This window comes from Notolepis coatsorum, assembly GCF_963971535.1.
Source record: "Notolepis coatsorum genome assembly, chromosome: 2".
In the NCBI taxonomy this organism is placed as follows: Eukaryota; Metazoa; Chordata; class Actinopteri; order Aulopiformes; family Paralepididae; genus Notolepis; species Notolepis coatsorum.
In genome coordinates, this window is record NC_140166.1 from 191,580,634 (window position 1) to 191,602,588 (window position 21,955).

General features: G+C 41.8%; 1 protein-coding gene across 3 annotated transcripts in view; it reads right to left on the reverse strand.

The window, feature by feature from the left end:
• gatad2ab (GATA zinc finger domain containing 2Ab) overlaps positions 1–21,955 on the reverse strand; it is a 96,859-nt gene that overhangs the window by 20,405 nt on the left and 54,499 nt on the right. For all 3 annotated transcript variants that reach the window (XM_084307251.1, XM_084307250.1, XM_084307249.1), the window contains one exon: positions 1,180–1,315. In XM_084307251.1, the coding sequence (XP_084163377.1) occupies positions 1,180–1,315 (136 nt within the window). The remainder of the gene's footprint in view (positions 1–1,179; positions 1,316–21,955) is intronic.

The window sequence follows — 21,955 nt, forward strand, 5'->3', positions numbered from 1 at the left end:
ATTCATAATTGGCAGATAATATATCAGATAACAATCAAATGACTAAAATGTGACAAACTAATACATTTTAGTCAAAAGACTACGACTAAATCAAAATCAGCTGCCAAAGTTAACACTGATTCTCTCACACAAACACACCTGCTCGTCGGGAGCAGTTAGGGGTTAAGTGTCTTGCTCAAAGGACACACTGCTGGAACGAGCAGGGTTCAAGCCGGGATACTTCAGATTACCAGACAAGTACTGCCACTCCTACGATAACAAATACATTTCAGGGCCAGTGGCTTTAATATATCTGCTACTCCTACAATAACAAATACATTTCAGGGCCAGTGGCTTTAATAGATCTGCTACTCCTACAACAAATACCTTTCAGGGCCAGTGGCTTTAATATATCTGCTACTCCTACAATAACAAATACATTTCAGGGCCAGTGGCTTTAATAGATCTGCTACTCCTACAACAAATACCTTTCAGGGCCAGTGGCTTTAATATATCTGCTACTCCTACAATAACAAATACATTTCAGGGCCAGTGGCTTTAATAGATCTGCTACTCCGTCCTACAACAAATACATTTCATGGCCAGTCAGTGGCTTTAATAGTTCTGCTAACTCCTACAATAACAAATACATTTAAAGGCCAGTCAGTGGCTATAATAGTTAGGGGCCAGTGAATCTGAAAGGTTACTGGCCCAAAAAGCCAGTAGAACATTTAGCTGATCATCAAGCTCTGCTGATCACAACATCTGCTCAGGTATGGAAACCCCCAGGGTACACACTACACAGGTAGATGATCGATATATTGCCCAGCACTAAACAAAACTGTCAATAAAAGGTATGCACTGCATCTGGGTCATGAGTGTTTCTGTCTGACACCTGCCTCCACAGCCATACCACCATTCATTGTGTTTGGCAATTCAAGTCTTCGCGATTCTAATTATCAGACCCAACACCAATATGCCATTTTCACAGCAGACATTTTGACTCGTCGTTGATGGGTAAACACAGGTGCAACCATAGTTATAGATGAGTTAATTCACTCATTGGTATATAACTATGGTTACACCTGTGACATCATGTTATCAAGTCAAAATGTCTTGTGAAAAGGGCCCATTTCAAACTGAAGGACGACTTATGTGGGATAGAAAGAAGGGTGTGGTGTTTGGGGTCAGCAGTCTTACCATGATTTTGTCTGTGTCCGCCTTCATGAAGCAGTGGCCATTCATAAGGGGACTGGGACTGGGACTGGAAGGCTCGTTGTCCGACAGCACGATGACATCATCTGGCGAAGGGGGCTGGCGTTCTCTCTTTATTTCACTAAGAGGATTAAAATAGTATTTTTTATACTATTTACCAATCTACTCCCATTGATCCTATATAGTAATTTCATAACAAAGTAGAAAGAGCACAAGCAGTTACTGAGTCTATACAGCAAACCTGTAATGTTGTCCTTTCCCCAGTAGGTGGTGGTAGATAATTACCTCACTAACACAGGACAAGCATAATGGGTCACACAAATAGATCTTGGAGATCAATAGTGCTGAAATGGCGGCAGCCGGGGGGGAGTGGGAGCGATACAAGCTCTTCCTCAGGCCCTTATCTCCAGCAAAGGGCAACACAGACAGACGACCTCCCCACTCACTCCCTCCCGCCCTTCCACTAGAGATAGCAAGATCAGCTATGCAAAACAAGACCCAATCTAGCCAAGTTTGTGTATAGGAACAGAGGCAGCTACAAGTCGTAGATAAGATCAGGCCTGGCTGCTCCAGCTCTGTTTTCTACAGAGGAAAACGAAGAGGAGCAGCAGTAAGTTATGTAGGAAGGGGGGGGGGGGGGGTGACTAGATAGAGTGGTTGGGGTGAGGTAGGATGGGGGGTGTGGGGTATGGGTGATACCAGGGTGGTATGTGATACAGTGGAGGGTATGGGTGATGCCAGGGTGGCATGTGATACAGTGGAGGGTATGGGTGATGCCAGGGTGGTATGTGGGACAAGTAAATAATTGTGGACAACCGAGTTAACGCTTTCACTGCCGCACAACCAAACGGTTAACCCTTTCACTGCGACAATACACAGAAGGTTAACCCTTTCACTGCCACACGACAGCCGGTTAACCCTTTCACTGCCACACGACAGAATGTTAACCCTTTACTATCACACAACCGATGGTAAAGGGTTAACCTTCGGTCATGTGGCAGTGAAAGGGTTAAGAGTTGAACACTGGCGTATTGCGTTTGTGGAGCTGAGTAACCTAGTTATGCAATTGTCCAGGGCCTTGTCGAGCCTGTGCTGAAAGGCTTCAGGGTTGTGCTTAGGGCCTGGTCTACCACCCAAGCAGGGCCTCACCCCACCCCTCCCCTCCCTACCCAGCAGGGCCTTGGGCCTAGTCAGACCGGCACAGCCAGGGCCTTGGCTCTCCCCTCCCTCCCAGCTGCGGACACCAGCGTCACAGAGCAGAGCGGAGCAGAGGTCCGCTGGAGATACTGGAGGGTGACCGGGTGGGGGAGGGGAATACGTGGCCAAGAGCCAACCTATTGTGTACACTTTCACTCATTCACTCACTCCAGTCAGTGACGACTGCTCCGCTGCTCACCCCTCCCCCAGCGCGTGTTTCAGTCACTCACTTGTTCATTCCATCTCCCCAAACTCACTTCTTCATGCTGGCTCTTCCTCCTTTTACACACACGTCCCTCTCCAGGGACTTTCTTCGCCCCCCCCCCCAGTCGCTACTCCCAGAGAGGAGGACGGAGCCAACGGACAACTGTGTCTGCAAACTGGGCTCATGAATTGAGATGCAGAATGTAAGAGTGTCTAGGGGCATGATAATCATTCAGTAGAATACTATATGAACACAGGGCAGCATATCAGCCACAGTGGCTGACAGACCCATACATTTCCCAGACTAGGGATACGCAATTTGGCGTGTCATTCTGTCACTCTTTGTGAATGAATGCATTGGATGCGTTATCGGGAAAAAAATCACTTGTGCTAAATAAATACCTCTTATTATGGAGAAGTTCAGTGTGCATGCGTTTTGGGAAGAACATAGCTTTTGGAGATAGATACTGTTTGCCCATAATCGCACATTTCAGTTTTAAATGCCGTACTTTTCGGACTATAAGCCGCACCTTTTTCCCCCATTTTTCGACCCTGCGGCTTATATAACGGTGAGGATTATATGTGACTCGACGTGACCAAACCCAAAAATGTAAAAATCTAAATATTGCTTTTTTGACTGCATTGAAATGTTATTTATCTGTTCCCTTATTTGCTAAACTTAATACAACTTGTAAATGAGTTAATTCTTGTTATTTGTCCGACAGTATTGTGTCCCAATGCTAATTACATATGGTAATTAAACATTAAAACACCTTATATAGCAGCTTATATATGTACACATCATTCAATTTAGCTGCTGCGGCTTATATTCAGGTGCAGCTTATAGTGCGAAAATTACGGTATTATGATGAAAAACATGGCGATTGCGAAGATTTCCTAATTTAGAGGCAACCAGTTCCATCGATCTATAGTAATAAACAGAACAGCATAGTCTCTGAGCATTCGTACTGTGCTTGAGTCCAGGAAAAGCACAATGAATATGTTCATCGCAATGATAAATTATACTGACCATTCCAAAGCAACAGTACGGCTCTATGACTCGTTTTAACCCTTTTTCCGACAACAATGGAGTTCTATGACTTGTTGTGGATATGCTCTACATCTGGTGCTGGGTAGATAGACCATACTTGTAAGTAGGAGAAATGCACTGTAGGGTTTTGGTCTCATCGTAGGCTATGTTGACAATAAGAAAGAATAAATAAATGTACACTGGACTATATAGACAAAGGTTCACCTGGACATAAGTGTTATATATATGCCAATTCTGAGCTTATTCTTTGAGTCTGTATCAAGTGATATACCTTTTATGATTATGGGGAACCTACCCTTTATTTGTGGTGCAGTGAAAAGTCATCAAACGCCCAGTGAAGAAACTAAACATAACAACATGGAAAGTTCTATTTCGGTGTTCTGAACCTATTGAAATTTGGTACAAATACACCTTTTCCTCAGTGAGCAACAGCCATTTATTTGGATATTGTTCTGGCTGTTTTTTAGCAGACAATGTGAAAATATATACATTTTGGTGTTGCCTTCATATTTGGACCAATATCTCCCTGCAACCCCCCCGCCCCCTCCACAATAAATTATATAGTTATCAGATCAAATTATACAACAGTAGGCTTCTTCAAACCATAGCTTCAAACATCAAATCCTTCACTATGATTGCAGTCATCACTGTCCCAGCTATCTGGCTCAGAGTTCTTCATTTATATTATCTGGATCGTTCTTAACATCCAGGTTTCCAATGCATTATACCTCTTTTCATGTCCATTTGCCATTTTATTATAAAACCAGGGACAAGCCCCTCTCTCTATCCTCGGTGCGTGTCTGTCTGACGGCCCGATCTGTGGAGTGCACTGGAGTATAGAGAAACGATAGGAATTTTCCATTAGTCCTCCCAGCCCATGTGACCATTTCTAGCATTTCCATTGGCTACAAATGATTCCATTTGTGCACAAGGCAGTGTATTTGGTTTTGTTATAAATTAGTTTGAGGTGCCATTTGAAACGATGATTAAAAAACAGTCAAAACTGGGCATGTCAAGTTCAATCTGAGGACACCTCTGTAAAAGTGTATCCTGTGAGTGAGCATCTGGAAATCGCAGAGGTCTAGGGGGAATTGTCTATTACCATGGGTCCCCACGTAGCCTAATACTAGTCCAATGTGAATAGGGAAAGGGAAATATTTCACCAGATGGAGAAATGTAATATTTCTTTGACGTTTAGCAGGAACGTAATATCTCCCTGATATACAGTCAGGTCCATAAATACTTGGATATCGACACCATTTTCAGAATTATGGCTCTGTACACCACCACAATGGACTTGAAATCAAACAATCATGATGTGCTTTAAGTGCAGACTTTCAGCTTTAATGAGGTACATCTAAATCGGGTGAACCGTGTAGGAATTACAACAATTTCTATATGTGCCTCATTTAATCTCTTAACTCTGTCTGATTTCTCTTGTTTCAAATCCAACCGTTGAGCGCAAAAAACACGAGAAGTCTCGTTTTTAGATCCTTTTTTTCCCCCTACTTTTTCTCCCCCTCTTTTTTCTGTATTTTTCTCCCGTCCCAACTTTTTAGTCGTTATGCCAATTCCCTTCCCTCCCTTCCTGGTCGTTGCGCGCATTTGCCCCCCACATACCGGTCTAGGGAAGGTTGAAGACCATGTTTTAGATCCTTTTTTAGATTCTCCCCATTCTAAACACTCGTGCAGACCTTTGTGACTCATCTGAGACCTTTAAATTGCAATGACGAGTGAATACCGCCATGTGGCAGTATCGCCTACCTTATGAACATGCAAATGGGCCAGTAAGTTGCGAGCAGCTGTGAGCAGGACGACAATGGTGATCGCCTAGAGAGCGAACTATTGGATATTATGAAAAATACTAAATGGATTATATGGATGATGATTATGGACGATAAGGTGCGTTTCCTAACGTTATATGTATTGATCCTGTTCTGATTCAAGACACTTGGACTCGAAGTGAGAAATGGAGTACCTCTAAAACAAAGGTAACGTCTATTTTACGTCTACTTTACCGAAGCTCCATCATAAAACATGCATTTGTGCGTGGCCGGGTGGCGCAGTGGGCAAGGCGCTCGCCACCAACACAGGAGATACTGGTATCGAGCCCAGCTCTCTGTGTTGCTTCCGGCTTGGCCGGCCATCGTACTAACACAATTGGCAGTGTTAGAGGGTGGGAAAGCCGGTGGGTGGGTCCTGGTCGTTGTAAACAGCGACTCCTACAGTTCGGTCGGGGAGCCTGCTCAGCGAGGAAAGGATCTAAGGGGGTAGTGTGATCCTTCCACACGTTACACCCTCTCAGTGAGAGTCCGCGCTGCCAGGTGAAAAGAAGCGGTTGATTGGCTACACATGTGTCGGAGGAAGCATGTGATAGCCTCCACTCTCCCAGACCGACTGTAGGGGGTAGGTGCGCAGCGACCAGGAAGAGTCTATTCTTATTAGGGATGGGCGATATGGGAAAAAATCATATCGCGATAACGATATGATAATGTTATCATATTTCTCGATATCGATAATTATCGAAATTGTTATAAGTATATAAAAAAAACTTTTTTTAAACTTTTTTTTTTTTTTTTTTTAAACAACAGATTTATGTTTATTTTGCAGCAATTCTTTGTCGTTGCCGCCATCTTTAGTGTTACATCCCCTCACACTCCAGTTCTCAGGCTGCAGCTGGTTTAAAAGCTAAAGTAAACGGGCTTCTCTGCTGGCTGTGGCTCCAGGGGAGTTGAACAGTTCTGGCTCTGCTAGTTTATTTTCTATCTTTTGGCGCTTTTTTGGTGCACTGTGACTCGTGACTGGAGTCTAGTTCTGCTAGCACACATAGCCTACTGTGTACAGACGGTTTCAAACTGTATTTTAAATTAGAAAGCAAACAAAATAAATGGACAAGAGAAAAATAAATCTCAATTTGGTCAGTATTGTCATTTGGACAAGCAAAGCCATTACTTAAGTTTCAGGCAAGAAAGACAAGTCTGTCCAGTCTCTGGTTTTAAAACTGCCCTGTTGCAGGTCACAAAAAAAAAATATATATATATATATATATTATAAAAGAAAGAAAAAATAACGATTTTTCGATTTTTTTAAATTTCAATATTCGATATCGATTATTAAAAAATATCGCGATATTTATCGTTATCGTTATATCGCCCAGCCCTAATTCTTATCCCAACGGATTTATGCTTCCGCGTTCGCGTTTTGCTAATCTGATTGGCCACGGACGTTTCTGGTGCGATCCGATTGGCCACTGACGTTTCTGGTCATGTGACATGTGCGCCCAATCGCGTGACGTGCCCATTTCCGCATCGAACAGCAGCAAACTACCTAACGCCTAGTTTATCACTGGTTAAGCTTAGGCGACTCTTTCGAAGTTGGTTAAGGTTAGAGTTTGGAATCAGGGCTGGTGTTCTATCGCCCTGCTCTAAGACAAACTCTAACCATAACCAACTTCGAAAGAGTGCCTAAGCTTAACCGGCGAAAGAACTTGCCGTCACACGATTGGCGCGACCAGAAACGTCAGTGGCCAATCAGAGCGCAAAACGCGAATGCGGAAGCAAAAATCTGTTAGGATAAGAATAGACGCGACCAGGAAGGGGATTGGGAATTGGCATAACGACTAACATTGGGATGGGAGAAGATGAAAAACGGAGGAAAAAGGAGGGGGCAAAAAGATAAAAAATAAAATAAAAAATAAATGCTTTTGTATGATCGCAGCGTCGAGTTAATTTCAAGTGTGGTATTTGCATTTGGAATATGTTGCGGTCAACTCTCATGAGGTCCAAAGAGCTGTCACTATCAGTGAAGCAAGCCATTATTAGTCTGAAAATCAAACCAAACCGATCAGAGAGATAGCAAAAACATTAGGTGTGGCCAAATCAACTGTTAAAAAGAAAGAACACACTGGTGAGCTCAGCAACACCAAACGACGCGGAAGACCACGAAAAACAACTGTGGTGGATGACAGAAGAATTAGGGTGCGGTTACACCTTTCGTTTCATTTTCGTATCATTGTCATATGCGTTTCGCCGCGACGTTGTGCGCCTCGAGTCACACTTTCATTTTTTTTTCGTTTTTGTCACCCGAGCACACTGATGTAGTACACTGCCAAAGCAGTAGGTGGCAGTAGGTGGCAAACATGAAGGCAATTTCAACCAATCAGAACTGAATGTGCCAATACACTTCCTGGAAGCTCCAGCAAAGAAAATGTCAATAAGGCAGGCGCCTATGCCGCGCCACCATCTTGCCTATTTACTCAATGCAGCAATTCTTTTTCAGCAAAGCCTAATAAAAGTGCAATAAACAAAACAGATACATTCACTGTGTGTTCTGCCTGTCATTTGTTGATGAAACAAAACTAACATCAACACAAGTGACCACCAAGAGCGGATAGTTTAGTCTAAAAAACGATCGGTAGCATTGTTAGCTGCATGCTAACGTCAATGGAATTTGCCATTATAACAGTATAGCATTGTGGCTAGAAGCTAACGTTAGCTCACGCTACTTAGCCAGCACCAAACTGATGATATCGGGAGCTATCAGTGGTTAGATAACATTAGAGACAACGCTGTGTGTATTAAACAAAGGTGAATAGATGACTGGGCCATTTTGTTTAATGCTTGTTAAGTTGAAAGAGGAGCTTTGAGCTAACAGGGTTTGATAGCTAACACTAGCTCATGTTATCCAGTGGCAGTGCCAATCGGTAATGCTAGCAGAATGAATGGATGTAAACTTTCTTTAACATATTGCATATGGGTACAATACAATACGGCTCAATACAAACAATTGTTAAGGGAATGCAGACTGTTGTAGCTTGGACTGGGGTCCTTATAACAATAACTTGACAACACATAGTAGCTGCAGCTATTTGGTTTGGGACAGCTCTCTGTCACCGGAAGGGCACGCAGATGGTATCTACTGCGCATGGGCGTTTTCGCAACAACGGCTCATGCAGACTACACGCTGTTTTCTGCGCGTTTTTTAGCGTTTCTCCAAAACGCAAACACAATTTTGCGTTTCAGCCGTATCCACAAAAAAACGCCAAAAAACGCATTTCTGTGTAATAGGGACATGAAACGTATTCAAAAACGTATAAAAAAACGCCACAAATACACTAGTCTAACCATGGCCTTATTTCCATGGTAAAGAAAAACCCCTTCACAACAGTTGGCCAGATCAAGAACACTCCAGGAGGTAAGCGTATCTGTGTCAAAGTCAACAATCAAGAGAGAAGACTTCAGAGTGAATACAGTGGGTTCACTGCAAGATGTAAACCATTGGTGAGCCTCAAAAATAGGAAGACCAGATTAGTTTGGCAAAAAAAACATCTAAAAAAGCCTGTACAGTTCTGGAACATCATCATCAACTTGTACCAGAATGATGGGAAGAGAAGAATATGGAGAAGGAAAGGAACTGATCGTGATCCAAAGCATACCACCTCATCAGTGAAGCATGGAAGTTATGGCGTGGGCATGTATGGCTGCCAATGGAACGGGTTCCCTTGTATTTATTGATGATGTGACTGCTGACAAAAGAAGCAGGATGATGGACAATGACCTGAAGCATACAGTGAAAGCAACCAAAGAGTTTTTAAGGAAAATAAGTGGAATGTTATGCAATGGCCAAGACAATCACCTGACCTTAATCCAATTGAGCATGCATTTCACTTGCTGAAGACAAAAGTAAAACTGAAGGGAAAATGCCCCAAGAACAAGCAGAAACTGAACACGGAGCAGTAGAGGCCTGGCAGAGCATCACCACGGATGAAACCCAGCGTCTGGTGATGTCTATGGGTTCCAGACTTCAGGCTGTCATTGACTGCAAAGGATTTGCAACAAAGTATTAAAAGTGACAATTTGATCTATGATTGTTAGTTTGTCAAATTATTACTTTTGGTCCCTTAAAGCCCAACATCCAGGTTAAACCCTACTGATCAATTATGGGTAGTTTACATCATTGGTATATAATTTCATTATTTATTTTTTTCCATTTGACACCCCGGAAATGCCACTCCGAAAGAGTTAAAAAGGTCCATGCACGAATAACATGCACGCGCGAATCAAAAAAGCTTATCAAACGCCGACGTCACTACAGGTGCATATTAATGAGCCGAATCTAAAAGCTTATCAGACGCTAGCACGGCCGTGACGTCACTTCAGGAAACGTATGCCTTGCCCGTCCGGGTCATAGTACTATTCGATATATGGCGCTGGCTAACGTTAGCATTATGTCTACTGTCGTGAACCATTTGAGATCGGGGCATGTAGATCAATGGTGGCCCACTCGGTGCATCACAGTTAGCCTATAGCTCCGCCGTCCCTGCGGGTGGTTCTCTCCTCTTTGTGTGCCCCCGTCCTCGCGGGTGTCCTGCGGAGGAGCTTGTGGACGCGACAACAGCGGCGGCCGTAGGGTGTTTGAGCCTGTAGCGTTAGTTAGCTCATAGCTATCGTGTACCACTAGCCTTTATGGGCTCGAGCACCCTACGGTTGCCGCCGTTGTCGCGTCCATGGGCCCCCCGGCAGGGTACCCGTGGGGACGGGGTGTACAGAGAGGAGAGAACCATTTTGGGTCGGCCGTTCATGCCGGCCAGCGAGCCGGATGTCGGGATATGTTGTTAGCACAATAGCTACCAAGCTAAGCTATGTTAGCTACTAACGTTATAAACACAATATGTACAACGACACAATGATTTACATTATTACAAATATGGTAACGTGGTTGTGGCTTTTACAAATAGTGGTTAGCTTTAGAGATGGATGGCTATAATCACGGAGCAATAGTGTTAGGTGAAACAGATACATTTTCATTCGGCTAGTAGTAGCAAGCATATATCTATGGTAGCAAGGCTCTCTGCCTGCAGTGCCTGCCACTAGCTGTGTGTGACTCTCAGCGCCCCCTGGTGAGCCCCCTGGTGCCCTGCACCTGTTGTGACGACATCATTTCGATTACACACGCACGTTATGAACCATTGATTAAAATATCCATGTGCGTGGTGATTGTGTTGGGCAGACAAAATGTTTGATAAAAACGCTAAAACTGTGTCAATTTCAATACTTTTTTTTCCTTCTTCATGAAAGTCACCGTTGGCCTAGTCCACATTGTTTATTGAACAAAAATACAACGTGAAGGTTGGCCTTTAAAAAGGGTCAACATGTAGAAACTGTTCTAATTCCTACATTGTTCACCTAACTCAGGGGTAGGCAACCCTAGGCACACGTGCCTGCATAGGCACGCGGGGGAATTTTCATAGGCACAGGGGGCAGCATAAAAAAAATAAATAAAAAAATAAAATAATAATATTTTTTTTTCTTTTTTTTCTTTTAAATATTATAGTGAAATATTTTGCACTGTTGTCGCATTTATCTTGTTGAAATCCTCCCACAGGTTATTTTTACTACCACATATTTAATTGAGAGCCTTTATTTGTTTATTATTTCAATTTAGCTGGAAATACATTGCTACATCATTCAGTAACATTTGCAGAGCCTTATAACAAAAACTTTATTACGGTCACCATTGTGACCAGTGGGATTAATAAACACATTTTATTATTTATTTTTCTATTTCATTGAACATTGCACATGTTAAAAGCAATATTCTTTACTCAATGTGAGTATTACCAAGTCAACTTGTGTTCTTAAAACAATGACAATAAACATAGTTTTATTAGGTTGAAATAATGTGGTACTTATTTTTCTGTTAATTTATTATGGATTGAAAACTGAAAACCTTAATGCACAGTAACTGAACTCAATATTTTTAAGTTCTGGTAACTTATTATTATATTTTTTGTACAGTGTAGTCTTGCAATCAATCAAAACTTATTTACACGATATACCTCACATTCACATCCTGGTGTTCTCCTGGTGTTCTTCATTAGGCCTGTAGGTGGAGCTATGACAGCACACGTACAGTACACACACCAATGGTGTGTGATGTGTCCAATAATGAATGGGCAAATGTGAGTGAAATGGTCGCACTGTATGCAGCTGTTTGTCTGCATTGCACACCCCCCCCCCCCCCCAACTCAGATTTAGGGTTGATACAACCATCATAATAATATTGTTAATAATAACAATAATGATGTAATAATGTAAAAATTATCATTAAAAATACCTGATTATGAGAAAAAAAAATACGATGCATGGAATATTGTTGAGGCACACTAGTTACAACTATATTTCAAACAGGCACTCCATGTCAAAAAGGTTGCTGACCCCTGACCTAACTGAACAAATTAAAGCTGAAGGTCTGCACTTAAAGCACACTAGAGCTGTCCCCGAAGCCTGTTTTTGGGATTCAAACTTTGGCAGGGTTTTTCCTAATGGACCAGATTAAAAAACCTTCGTTTTTTAATCATGCAAAAAAGGTGCTCCTAAATCATTTGTTTGGTTCAGTACTGTCGAGTCTTGACTTTAGGCACATAGCGCACATTTATGCATATAACGTTTTCGTTTCGTTTGAAGGTTTCCGTAAAAACGAAAACGTCTCAAGATAATAAGTGCGTGCCACAAATTTACAAAATAAATGTCTTTCCTGTTTCTTTTATTTTGAAAACCCCGACCGGAAGTGTTGTTGTGCCGTCCGGTTTTGTGCTTTTAAGTTGACCTAGTTTTCCAGTGGCACACACCGCGGCGCAACTACCTACTACAGTACGTTCGGGAGTAGAGAGAGAGAGAGAGAGACCGCGGCTCAAATTACCTGTGTTTTATTAAAGTAATTGATTGATGTTTAACTTGTACCTGTGTCCAGTCCTTTCGACTAGTAAACGTTGTCTGTATTTAACATTACCTCAGGATACCACTGTCTATTGTATTTAGTTGGTTAGCTATTTAGTAGCATAGCATAGCTTGCTGGCTACAGCTCAACACCATCCATGGGGATACTATTTACTAAATTATGGAGGCTTTTAATCGTCAAGAGAGGATTTGTCATGATCAACTGAAGGGGTATGCTATGGAACAGTGTGCTTGTCTATTACTTGGGTTTTCATAAAAAGGCCAGCTATGTGACGCTAGTTTCGTGTATCGCATCACACAGTTGCATCATCCCGATCAAGCTCAATAGCTTCTGTAACAACTACTCTGTACATGCCATTGTTGTTTAACACTTTGGCTGCCATGGGTTAAATTCATTATCAACCGTAGGTTGCCGGCTCTATTTGTCTATAGAGAAAGTCCCCTTCTTTGCAGGGCTATAACTTTTTAAATTCTATTGCTACATTGCCATTATTAGGGCCCATTCAAAGTCCTATATGTATTGTTCATTGTGTAGCAACGTTAAACTTTTTCATTCACATATTCATAGTAAAGTATGGTCTAATGTATAAGTTTGTTTTCATCTCTTTCTGCAGCTTTCTCCAGAACGTGATCTATAGCCCCAAATGCATTATATTGATGATGCAATACAGTTTTATGGCAATCAGCGCGATATAAAAAATTCCAACTAGACGTACTTCTAGAAGTTACTACACATCATCTGATGTTGACCGGATGGGCTAGGGGGCGTTTATAATTCCGTGGGCAGCGTTATACCAATCATCTAATGTGGGTCAAATGTTGATCATAGCAGTTAGTATCGAAGACGGTAATTTTACACGCTAAAACTCACCCCAGTCTCCGCGCGCCGTTGGGCGATCATCGTAGAGTAGAAATTTTATCATTATGGGATGTAGATTTACCCGGTCCATTTCCAGCTTGTATAATGGTATATACATCCAAATCATGTTGTTTATCGAGTTATTGGCAATCGATCGCTATGTAGTGTGTCGAGATCGAGCCTCGGGACCTATAGCGAGTGCCCGGAAGTAATACGGGCGACCAGCACAACCTCTACGGCACTTCCTGTTAAGCGATTGCGCCGATCGGCCACCAGATGGTGCTCCTGAACCGCCAGAGAGCTCAGTGGGTCCTCCTGGTGGATCTCAGGCCAGCGGAGGGGAAATATGAATCCGGTCCCAGATTTTTGAAATATTGATATCAAAGACGCTGTAAAGCGTCTTCGGCAACTTGAGCATGGCCGGGAATGACGTGTTTAAGCGTTTCCCGGCACCCAAAGTGTTAATAATAACTCCCAGTGTTATGTGTTTAATAAACACTTCTACATACATATCTGGACATATATGTATCATGTTTCTTTTTTTGTTGGCTGGGTTTTGCATGCGGATTAAGGGAGATGTCAATCTGTTGTCGACAAGGGGAAAATAAGAATGAATTAATTTCACAGGGCATTATGACCAGAGATTTAAATATCAAAAGATTTTCTTCTGGTAAAAAGGAGCATTTAGGAGTATAGTTATGCGGGGTAAGGGAGAGGTGGGCTATCGCGTCATCGGTTCAGGAGAAGACGCGTATCGCTTGTAAAGATGGTGACGCAATGGGGGGAGTCTTCAGGCGTCTTCAGAATTGCTCACGCTGGGAGCTGGTATCAGAAAGTACCGTCTTCAGGCTGCGAGAACGCAGTTCCGTGTGGCAGAAAGGTGCAAACGATCAAATACTTTGCCTAAAACGACCAAAATCGTTTTAGTCTGGACATGGCCTTAGAATAGAAACGTGTCTGGTTATTTACCTGCCATGAGTCTGGTAGAGTAGGCAAATACACAACACAGACACAATTTTATATGGCTGGTGGCTGCCGGCCGGTGTTAATTTTACCACCATATATATCCTAAACATGAATCATCACCAGCCACTGCGTTACTACTTCCTCAATAATATTTGAAGAGCCCATATTATTGCCATTTCCCAATATTTTCATTTGCATGTTTTATAGTCCAAAACTCCAAAAGCACCTAGTTACAGCTGTACAGTCATTCAGCAGCAGCCACAAACAGGCAGTATGTGCTATTTCTCCCATGTGCTGTGGAACTTTTTGGTACACAAAATTCATACACTGTAAAACTAGGTATAGAGGTAAAGAATCATTTTAGTCAACAGTTTAGGTGGGAAAAGAGAAGAGTTTACGAGCAAGCCACCGTCTGATATTTTTTTTCCGATACCGGTGCCGAAACAGATACCTGGGATTTGATACCAAAACCTACTTTTTTTATGCCTTATTTTGCTGACCTATGTGCGTTGTGTGTGCTGTGTGAGCCAATCAAAGGATTTGTTACATTGATGAATTATTTTGGATTGAAATGTTACATCTTGAAACAAACATGCTTATTGGCCCTCATTGATGAGATTAACTACTTAGGTACCAACAGTTTTCGATACTCTATAGTATTGAAGCAATTCAACAGATACCATAAAATAATAAAAATGTATACCCAGCCCTAGCCAAGAGTAAACTATTGTGTTGTAACAGAGTGACGTAGATATTAACAGAATAAAAGTTATCAGCTACAGAACCCGGAAATAGAATCTCAAAGCTCCTTTATAGTCAGGAGGGGGAGTGAGTCCCATAGGATGGGTCAAATGGAAGAGAATGGAGGGGTTTAAAGACATTCTCTGAGGTAGGATGAAGAGAAGAGCTCTATATTTCCTCCACATTGTTGTTACTTGTATGTGCCTTTTGCGGTGGAAATGGCAGACTTTCAAAGTCATAACATGCGCAATGTGTAATCGAACTAGTGTGCAATGAATGAAGTTCAAAATATATTGACCCATACTAGCAAAACATTTTTTTAAATGTAATTGCAAATAGAAAAAATTGTTGATTTTTCTGGTAAATTAATCGTTTAGATTAATCGATAACTAAATAATCGTTAGTTACAGCCCTAGTTACCACAAAACATTTGTTGCGTTGGAATACAGCTACCATAGCACCATCGTGGAATTAACACAACATTATGCATACTTTTTTTTTTAAAGATTTTATCATTTATCGCTTTTTGCTACTGGGCAGTCCAGTAGAGAGCGAGAGAGCGAGAGAGCGAGAGAGCGAGAGCGAGAGAGCGAGAGCGAGAGCGAGAGCGAGAGCGAGAGCGAGAGCGAGAGAGAGAGAGAGAGAGAGAGAGAGAGAGAGAGAGAGAGAGAGAGAGAGAGAGGAGGAACGGGAGACAGAGTGGGGGGGAAGACGGGGGTCAGCCGTGCCGCGACTCAGGCTCAGGTTCGCCACTGGGGCGCCCCTATCAGCGTTTCCGTTAGCCGGTAATTACCGGTTTTTGACCGGCAAAATCTGTTGAAGTCCGACATATTTAATCTCTCCGGTCATAATGTCCGGTGAAAATAATTCCCTCTAAACACAATTAGATTATTTGAATTGTATTAAAATAGGCTAAAATTAAATAGCCTATGCGATGAACGAAACAAACAATCATTAAGCAGCCGGTCTAATAATGACATTGTCTTGTCAGCGCGAGCTGGCTGCTGATATATTTGCGAGAAGCATCCATCTGCCGGCCGGCAGGGTGCAGTACTCCAATTCAGCCATTGGCAATTCAGCTGTTGGGTGGGGGCGCTGCTGAGCGGTTTCCAGACCGGACCTAAAAACACTGCTGCTCCATGCTTCACGTAAATATATCAGCAGCCAGCTCGCGCTGACAACAGAATGTCATTATTAGACCGGCTGCTTGGTGAAGCAACGATGAAACAAATGATTGTTTCGTTCATCGCATAGGCTATTTAATTTTAGCCTATTTTAATACAATTCAAATAATCAAATTGTGTTTAGAGGGAATTATTTTCACCGGACATTATGACCAGCACCAAGTCGTTGGGAGGTGGAGATATAAATCACGCAAACCCACGATAATGTTCAGTTCTTCGCTTGATATAATTAATATAAATGTCCAATATAACGGAATTCGTTAGCTCATAAAAATGTGATTATAACAGACTGCTGTTTATTAAGGTCGGGCAGACTGCCCACCGACACCTCAAGTCGGCAGCAGCACGAAGTCTCGAGGGACTTATTTTATTTGGAATATATTAATGACTGTATATACGCAAAAGTAGCCTAGTTTTAAGTTAAAATATTATAAATGCCTTGATGATGTCATTCTTTATATAGGCATATCAATTGTTTTTAAGCTCAATAAACTCTGACCGGAATTTATCCCATTTGTCCGGTAGATTGAAATCTACCGGACACTCAGACCTGCAAAAAAAAATTCTAACGGAAACCCTGGCCCCTATGCATACTTTTGACAATAAATAAAATCAGAATTTGTTCTTACTTGCTTGCCTGGGTAAATAAAGGTTAAACAAATGCAAAAAAATTTAAATAAAAAATAAAGATTTATATATTTTTTTGAAAACAGATACCGATAATTTCCTATATCACTTTTTGATGCCAATACAGGGTTCCCACGCTTGCCTTGAAATTTCTTTCCATGTTACCTCCTGATTTTCCAGGTACCATATTAAGTGATGATCTATAGGCCCCTGAAGCTTTCCGCCCCCATCCGTGCCCCCCTCCCCTCACACACACACAACCCCCTAGGACGCCTGACTACTTACTTGATTTAAAAGATGTGCCAGTCAAGTCTACATTGTAAATGCTTAGAGATGATGTCTTATTGATAATATCAATGCATGAAATAATGCAACAAGCTGTAGATGAAAAACTATTTATTGAACTGGAACTTTGAAACACATGAGCACTGGGATTGATATATGTTCTCTCTTCCACTCCTCTCCTATCTCATCCTGTCCTCTTCTCTCCACACCTCCCCTCTTGTGTCTGCTCCTGTCTTCTCTTCCTACTCTTATCAACTCCTCTCCACTCTTCTCCCTTTTCCGCTGTCATCCTCTACTCTCTTCTCCTCTTTCATCTTCACCCCTCTTCTCTTCCTCCTCCCTCTTTCCTTTATTTATTAGTCTTATTAGATTATGAGTCTTACGTAGAAGGGGGTAGTATGCCTACTCTTCTTTTGTAAATCAAACTAATGAACCTAAAAGGGAAAACATAAGGCTGGTTCCCCTGTGGTTCCTCAGTACAGCAACCCCACTAGTAAGCTTAGCTTAACAGTATAGATGTATAGAATCAGTCTAGGCATGATCAATGATTTTTCAAAAATGTCTCACCCCAAATGTTCCTATTTAGTAGTATAATCTTTTAAAAAATCACAAAATAGCTAAAAGTAGATATAAGAATGAATGTTACAAACTGTATCAAGACTAGACTATTCATGTCAACTAGTATAGCAGTAATGTCAGAGTCTAATGTGAAAATGTATTGGTAGTTAGCTAGCAATGCAAGCTAGCCAACACTAGCTAGTTAGTTAGCAAACTGAATGTTGGCTAGCAAGATTGCACTCCATGTCATACCTGTCAACCCTCCCATTTTCCCCAGGATTCATCCGTATTTCAACCTTCTCTCCCGCCGTCCTCTCGTTAAAATATTTTCCCGTATTTTTCCAGTTTTTTTTTATTTATACAAAATGGCTGCAATTCCGCTCTGTGACGACAGGTGGCAGCAGTGTAGATTAGAACATTAGCACAGGAAGTCACCCCGGAAGACTGTTGCCGAGAAAATGTCAGGCAAAGTGGGGTTGTTCCCGGAGAGCTCACTCTCGGCCGTGGTTTCTCAGTGTATAATGTATGGTGCTCTCCCTCAACATGCGAGTAGGGTGAGACAACACCATTCTTTAGGGGCGGCGTGGCTCAGGGGTAGAGCGGGTCGTCCAATGATTGAAGGGTTGGTGGTTCGAATCCCGCTCAAGCCCATGTCCATCCCACTGCCGTTGTGTCCTTGGGCAAGACACTTAACCTACTTGTCTCGTATGAATGTGTATGCATGTGAATGAATGTTGGTGGTGGTCGGAGGGGCCGTAGGCGATGATTATTCGCCACGCTTCCGTGACTCTGCCTCAGGGCAGCTCTGGCTGCAATTGTAGCTTACCACCACCGGTATGACTGTGTATGAACAAATAATGGACTCTGTAAGCACTCTGGGGTGTCATGAAGAGCGCTATATAAATCCAATCCATTATTATTATTATTATTATTATTGTCTAGTATAGTGTGTTCATTAGATGGGTGAAATCCTCTTTCAGTGCCTCTGTGCCTGTTTTCGTAGGCAGTTAGCCTCTGGTATGTGTGCCATTAGCGTTAGCCACGCTTCTATGCCTCTTTTCTTTTGAAAAAAAAAAAAAAAAAAAAATATATATATATACTACGGCCCCTTTCGACCAATTAGTCGACTAATCGATTAATAGGGGTCAGTCCTAGTGCCAGTATAACTTTTGTAAAGTAATGAAGCGCAAATGTAAAGTTAATCAATACACAATGAAACAATATCTTTATCTATATCACATGTCAAAACTACTTAAATAAAACAAGATTTCCGTTTTTTATTTCTACTCATTCATCCAAAACAAGACAGACTGTAGATGTCAAGGCTCCCGTGTTGGCTGGGAAATGCATGTATTTGACCATTCTATTGAGATCACGAGTAACGTTATTATTCCTGAAGTCCACCAATCCAAAACTATACTTTGAAAGTCCATATCACCAACTTGCCTGGATCAAATTCCAACATCCAATATACCATATAGGATGCCAAGAGGGTTTTTATAAACTCATCTTAATTTTGTGCTCAATAGTTTCATTTTATTACTATTTTACACATCATCCAATACAATTGTCCAGGACAACTGTTTCTATTTCCATGTAAGTGTTCACTTTTGCTCAGTTTCCATGACTTTTCCATACCTGGAAAATGAAAAAATTAATTCCATGTTTTCCATGTTTTCCAGGTACCGTGGGAACCCTGCAATATCGGCCGATAATATCGGACATCCCTAATATTTAGTGATATTTGCTTTTCAGCCAATACCAATTAATGGTGAATTAAGGTGACTGATAGGCGACATGCAAGGGAATCCTTAAGCTCATTTCCACAGCTAGCAAGATGGTAATGTACGGTTTTCAATACATTTTTATTAGCGATGCTCGATATTGGCTTTTTTACAGATACCGATATTCCGATATTGTCCAACTCTTAATTTCCGATACCGATATCAACCGATACCGATATATGCAGGGTTTCCCCCCAAAAAAACAGAATAATTTCAGGTAACTAATACTTTCACTGGATGCATTCAAAAGGCTTTCTAAATGTAAGCATTATCTGTGCAAAATATGATCATTAAAAAAGTAAAAATTAACATTACATATCTTGTTGAATTAAACCAACATGCATACTTTTGACAATAAATAAAATAAGAATTGGTTCTTACTTGCTTGCCTGGGTAAGTAAAGGTTAAATAAATGTTGGGAAAAAAAAAAAAAAAAAAAATACCGATACCGATATTTTCCGATATCACATTTTACTGCCGATATCGGCCGATAATATCGGACATCCCTAATTTTTATTCATAAAAAAGTATTTTTATTTATTTATTTTATGAACGGCCAATATCAGCAACCACTACACATACAAATCTATTTATGGAATTATTTTATAAAAAGAAAAATATCAGTGACCACCACAACCAATGGCTTCACAATCACCAGTATTAGCAGTGCATCAGCTTCCAAATCACTGTCCTTAATCATTTATGACAAAAGGAGAAGCTAACCATAATGTAGCTGACCCCAGCCCAAGTCTTTCACCTAATAAAACTTGGCTTGTGCTCTGACAAACTGATGGCCGAGCCCTTTGTCAAGATGTCCTGGTTGCTAGTTGCCACTGTAGTAGCTGAAAACAGCTTACACACGCATCAACACAACAAGAACCAACAGCCTGGTTATGTAATGTCTGGTGCCTCTGCGTGCCTATGGTTCTACATTTATGGCTCCACATACACAGTGCTGCAGCACGAGGCTACACTCCATTCATGACATAAAGTCCATACAGACAGAATATGAGATTCTGTTAAAACAGGATGCAGCCAATCCATACTATTCAACATGAAACTGGTTAAAAAGTATCACTAGATCTTCTAATGGTTGTTTTTTCTCCTCTCTTTTTCTCTGGGGGGGGGGGGGGGTGTTGAGGTCGCTACGGGTCAGTGGAACTTAAATCAAGGCTGTGCCATCATGTCCTCCTCTGGGACACGTCAACATTTTTTACTCATTTGGCTTAACCCCTTCACTGCCACACTACAGAAGGTAGTGTGGCAGTGAAAGGGGTAACCGGCTGTTGTGTGGCAGTGAAAGGGTTAACCTTCTGTGTATTGTCGCAGTGAAAGGGTTAAAAGGAATACGTCCTCTTGGCTATAACTCTAGAAGGTCAATAAATATCAGCTAGGAGTGAGTAAGCACAACAACCCATGCTGAGCATCAAACAGGGGCCAAAGGAGACACTTGAGAGTGAACTTGTAATATATCAGCATACAGATCAAAGGAATCCAAGTCGGCTTTCATTTGAGTCACCTCCCTCCCATCATCTCAGTGTGTGTGTATTAATCACTACCAAACCATCACATGACATCAGGCATTTCTCTGCATGGTGGTCATGTGACACACCCACCACCCCTCCTGGCCCCTCCTTCCTCCAACTGATCCTTCCAACGTGGAAACCATGGCAACGGCCAGTTGGAACCAGTTTGTGACACGTAGCCTTCATTTTGTGTGAAGTGTGAGGCAGAGAGTTCAGGTGCTGCCGTGGGAGAAAACCCAGCCCGGGCCTCTCAGAGCCTCAAACTTTTCAAAATGGGGGCAGGAGGCAGAAGCACATATCGACTTCCTGTGTGACTTCTGTCAGACCACTAGCTAGAGCACATTTGTAGAGGTGAGAACACCAGTAGATTATGCTATGGGTGCGCGCACGCACACACGTACGTGCACCTCCTATGCATGCACACTAAAACACACCTAAATAAACACTACATCAACACACACCAATGGATCACAACTGCTCTGCTTCAGTTTGTGAAAAGTTTCATTAGTCATCCAGAACCACCCCCCCCCCCCCTCACCCCTGTATCCTAAACAGGTTGAGAACCACTGCCCTATAACTTCCTTTGCAAATGTTCAAACTCTTGTTGACTCACCAATTTCAATTATCTGTGAACAAGTACTCATTGACATCCCAACTATTAAATTAAAAGCACAAAGGTTAAAAAGGACCACAACAGTCTAATGTTGACTTCTTGCCGTTATCAGAGATTGCTCATCTTTAACACATTTTGCGTTCGTAGGTGTATAGTGATCTCAGCTTACCTTACTAAAACAATTCACAGTGCCATTGATGTTGAAAAGAGGTGAGACACGATTGTTGTTTGAAAGCCATTGCAATGGTAGATGCTCGATCACATACTGGTTGTCTGCAACACTTTTTGGCCAAGCTGCAACTCATCCTAATTTTTTTTTATAGTATACACAATATCCCTCATCTTAAGTCTGGTTGTTAACTCCTGTGTGCTCCTGATTGATGCATGGGTTTGAATGGCTTGTACAGTAACGTTTGCCAAAATATACA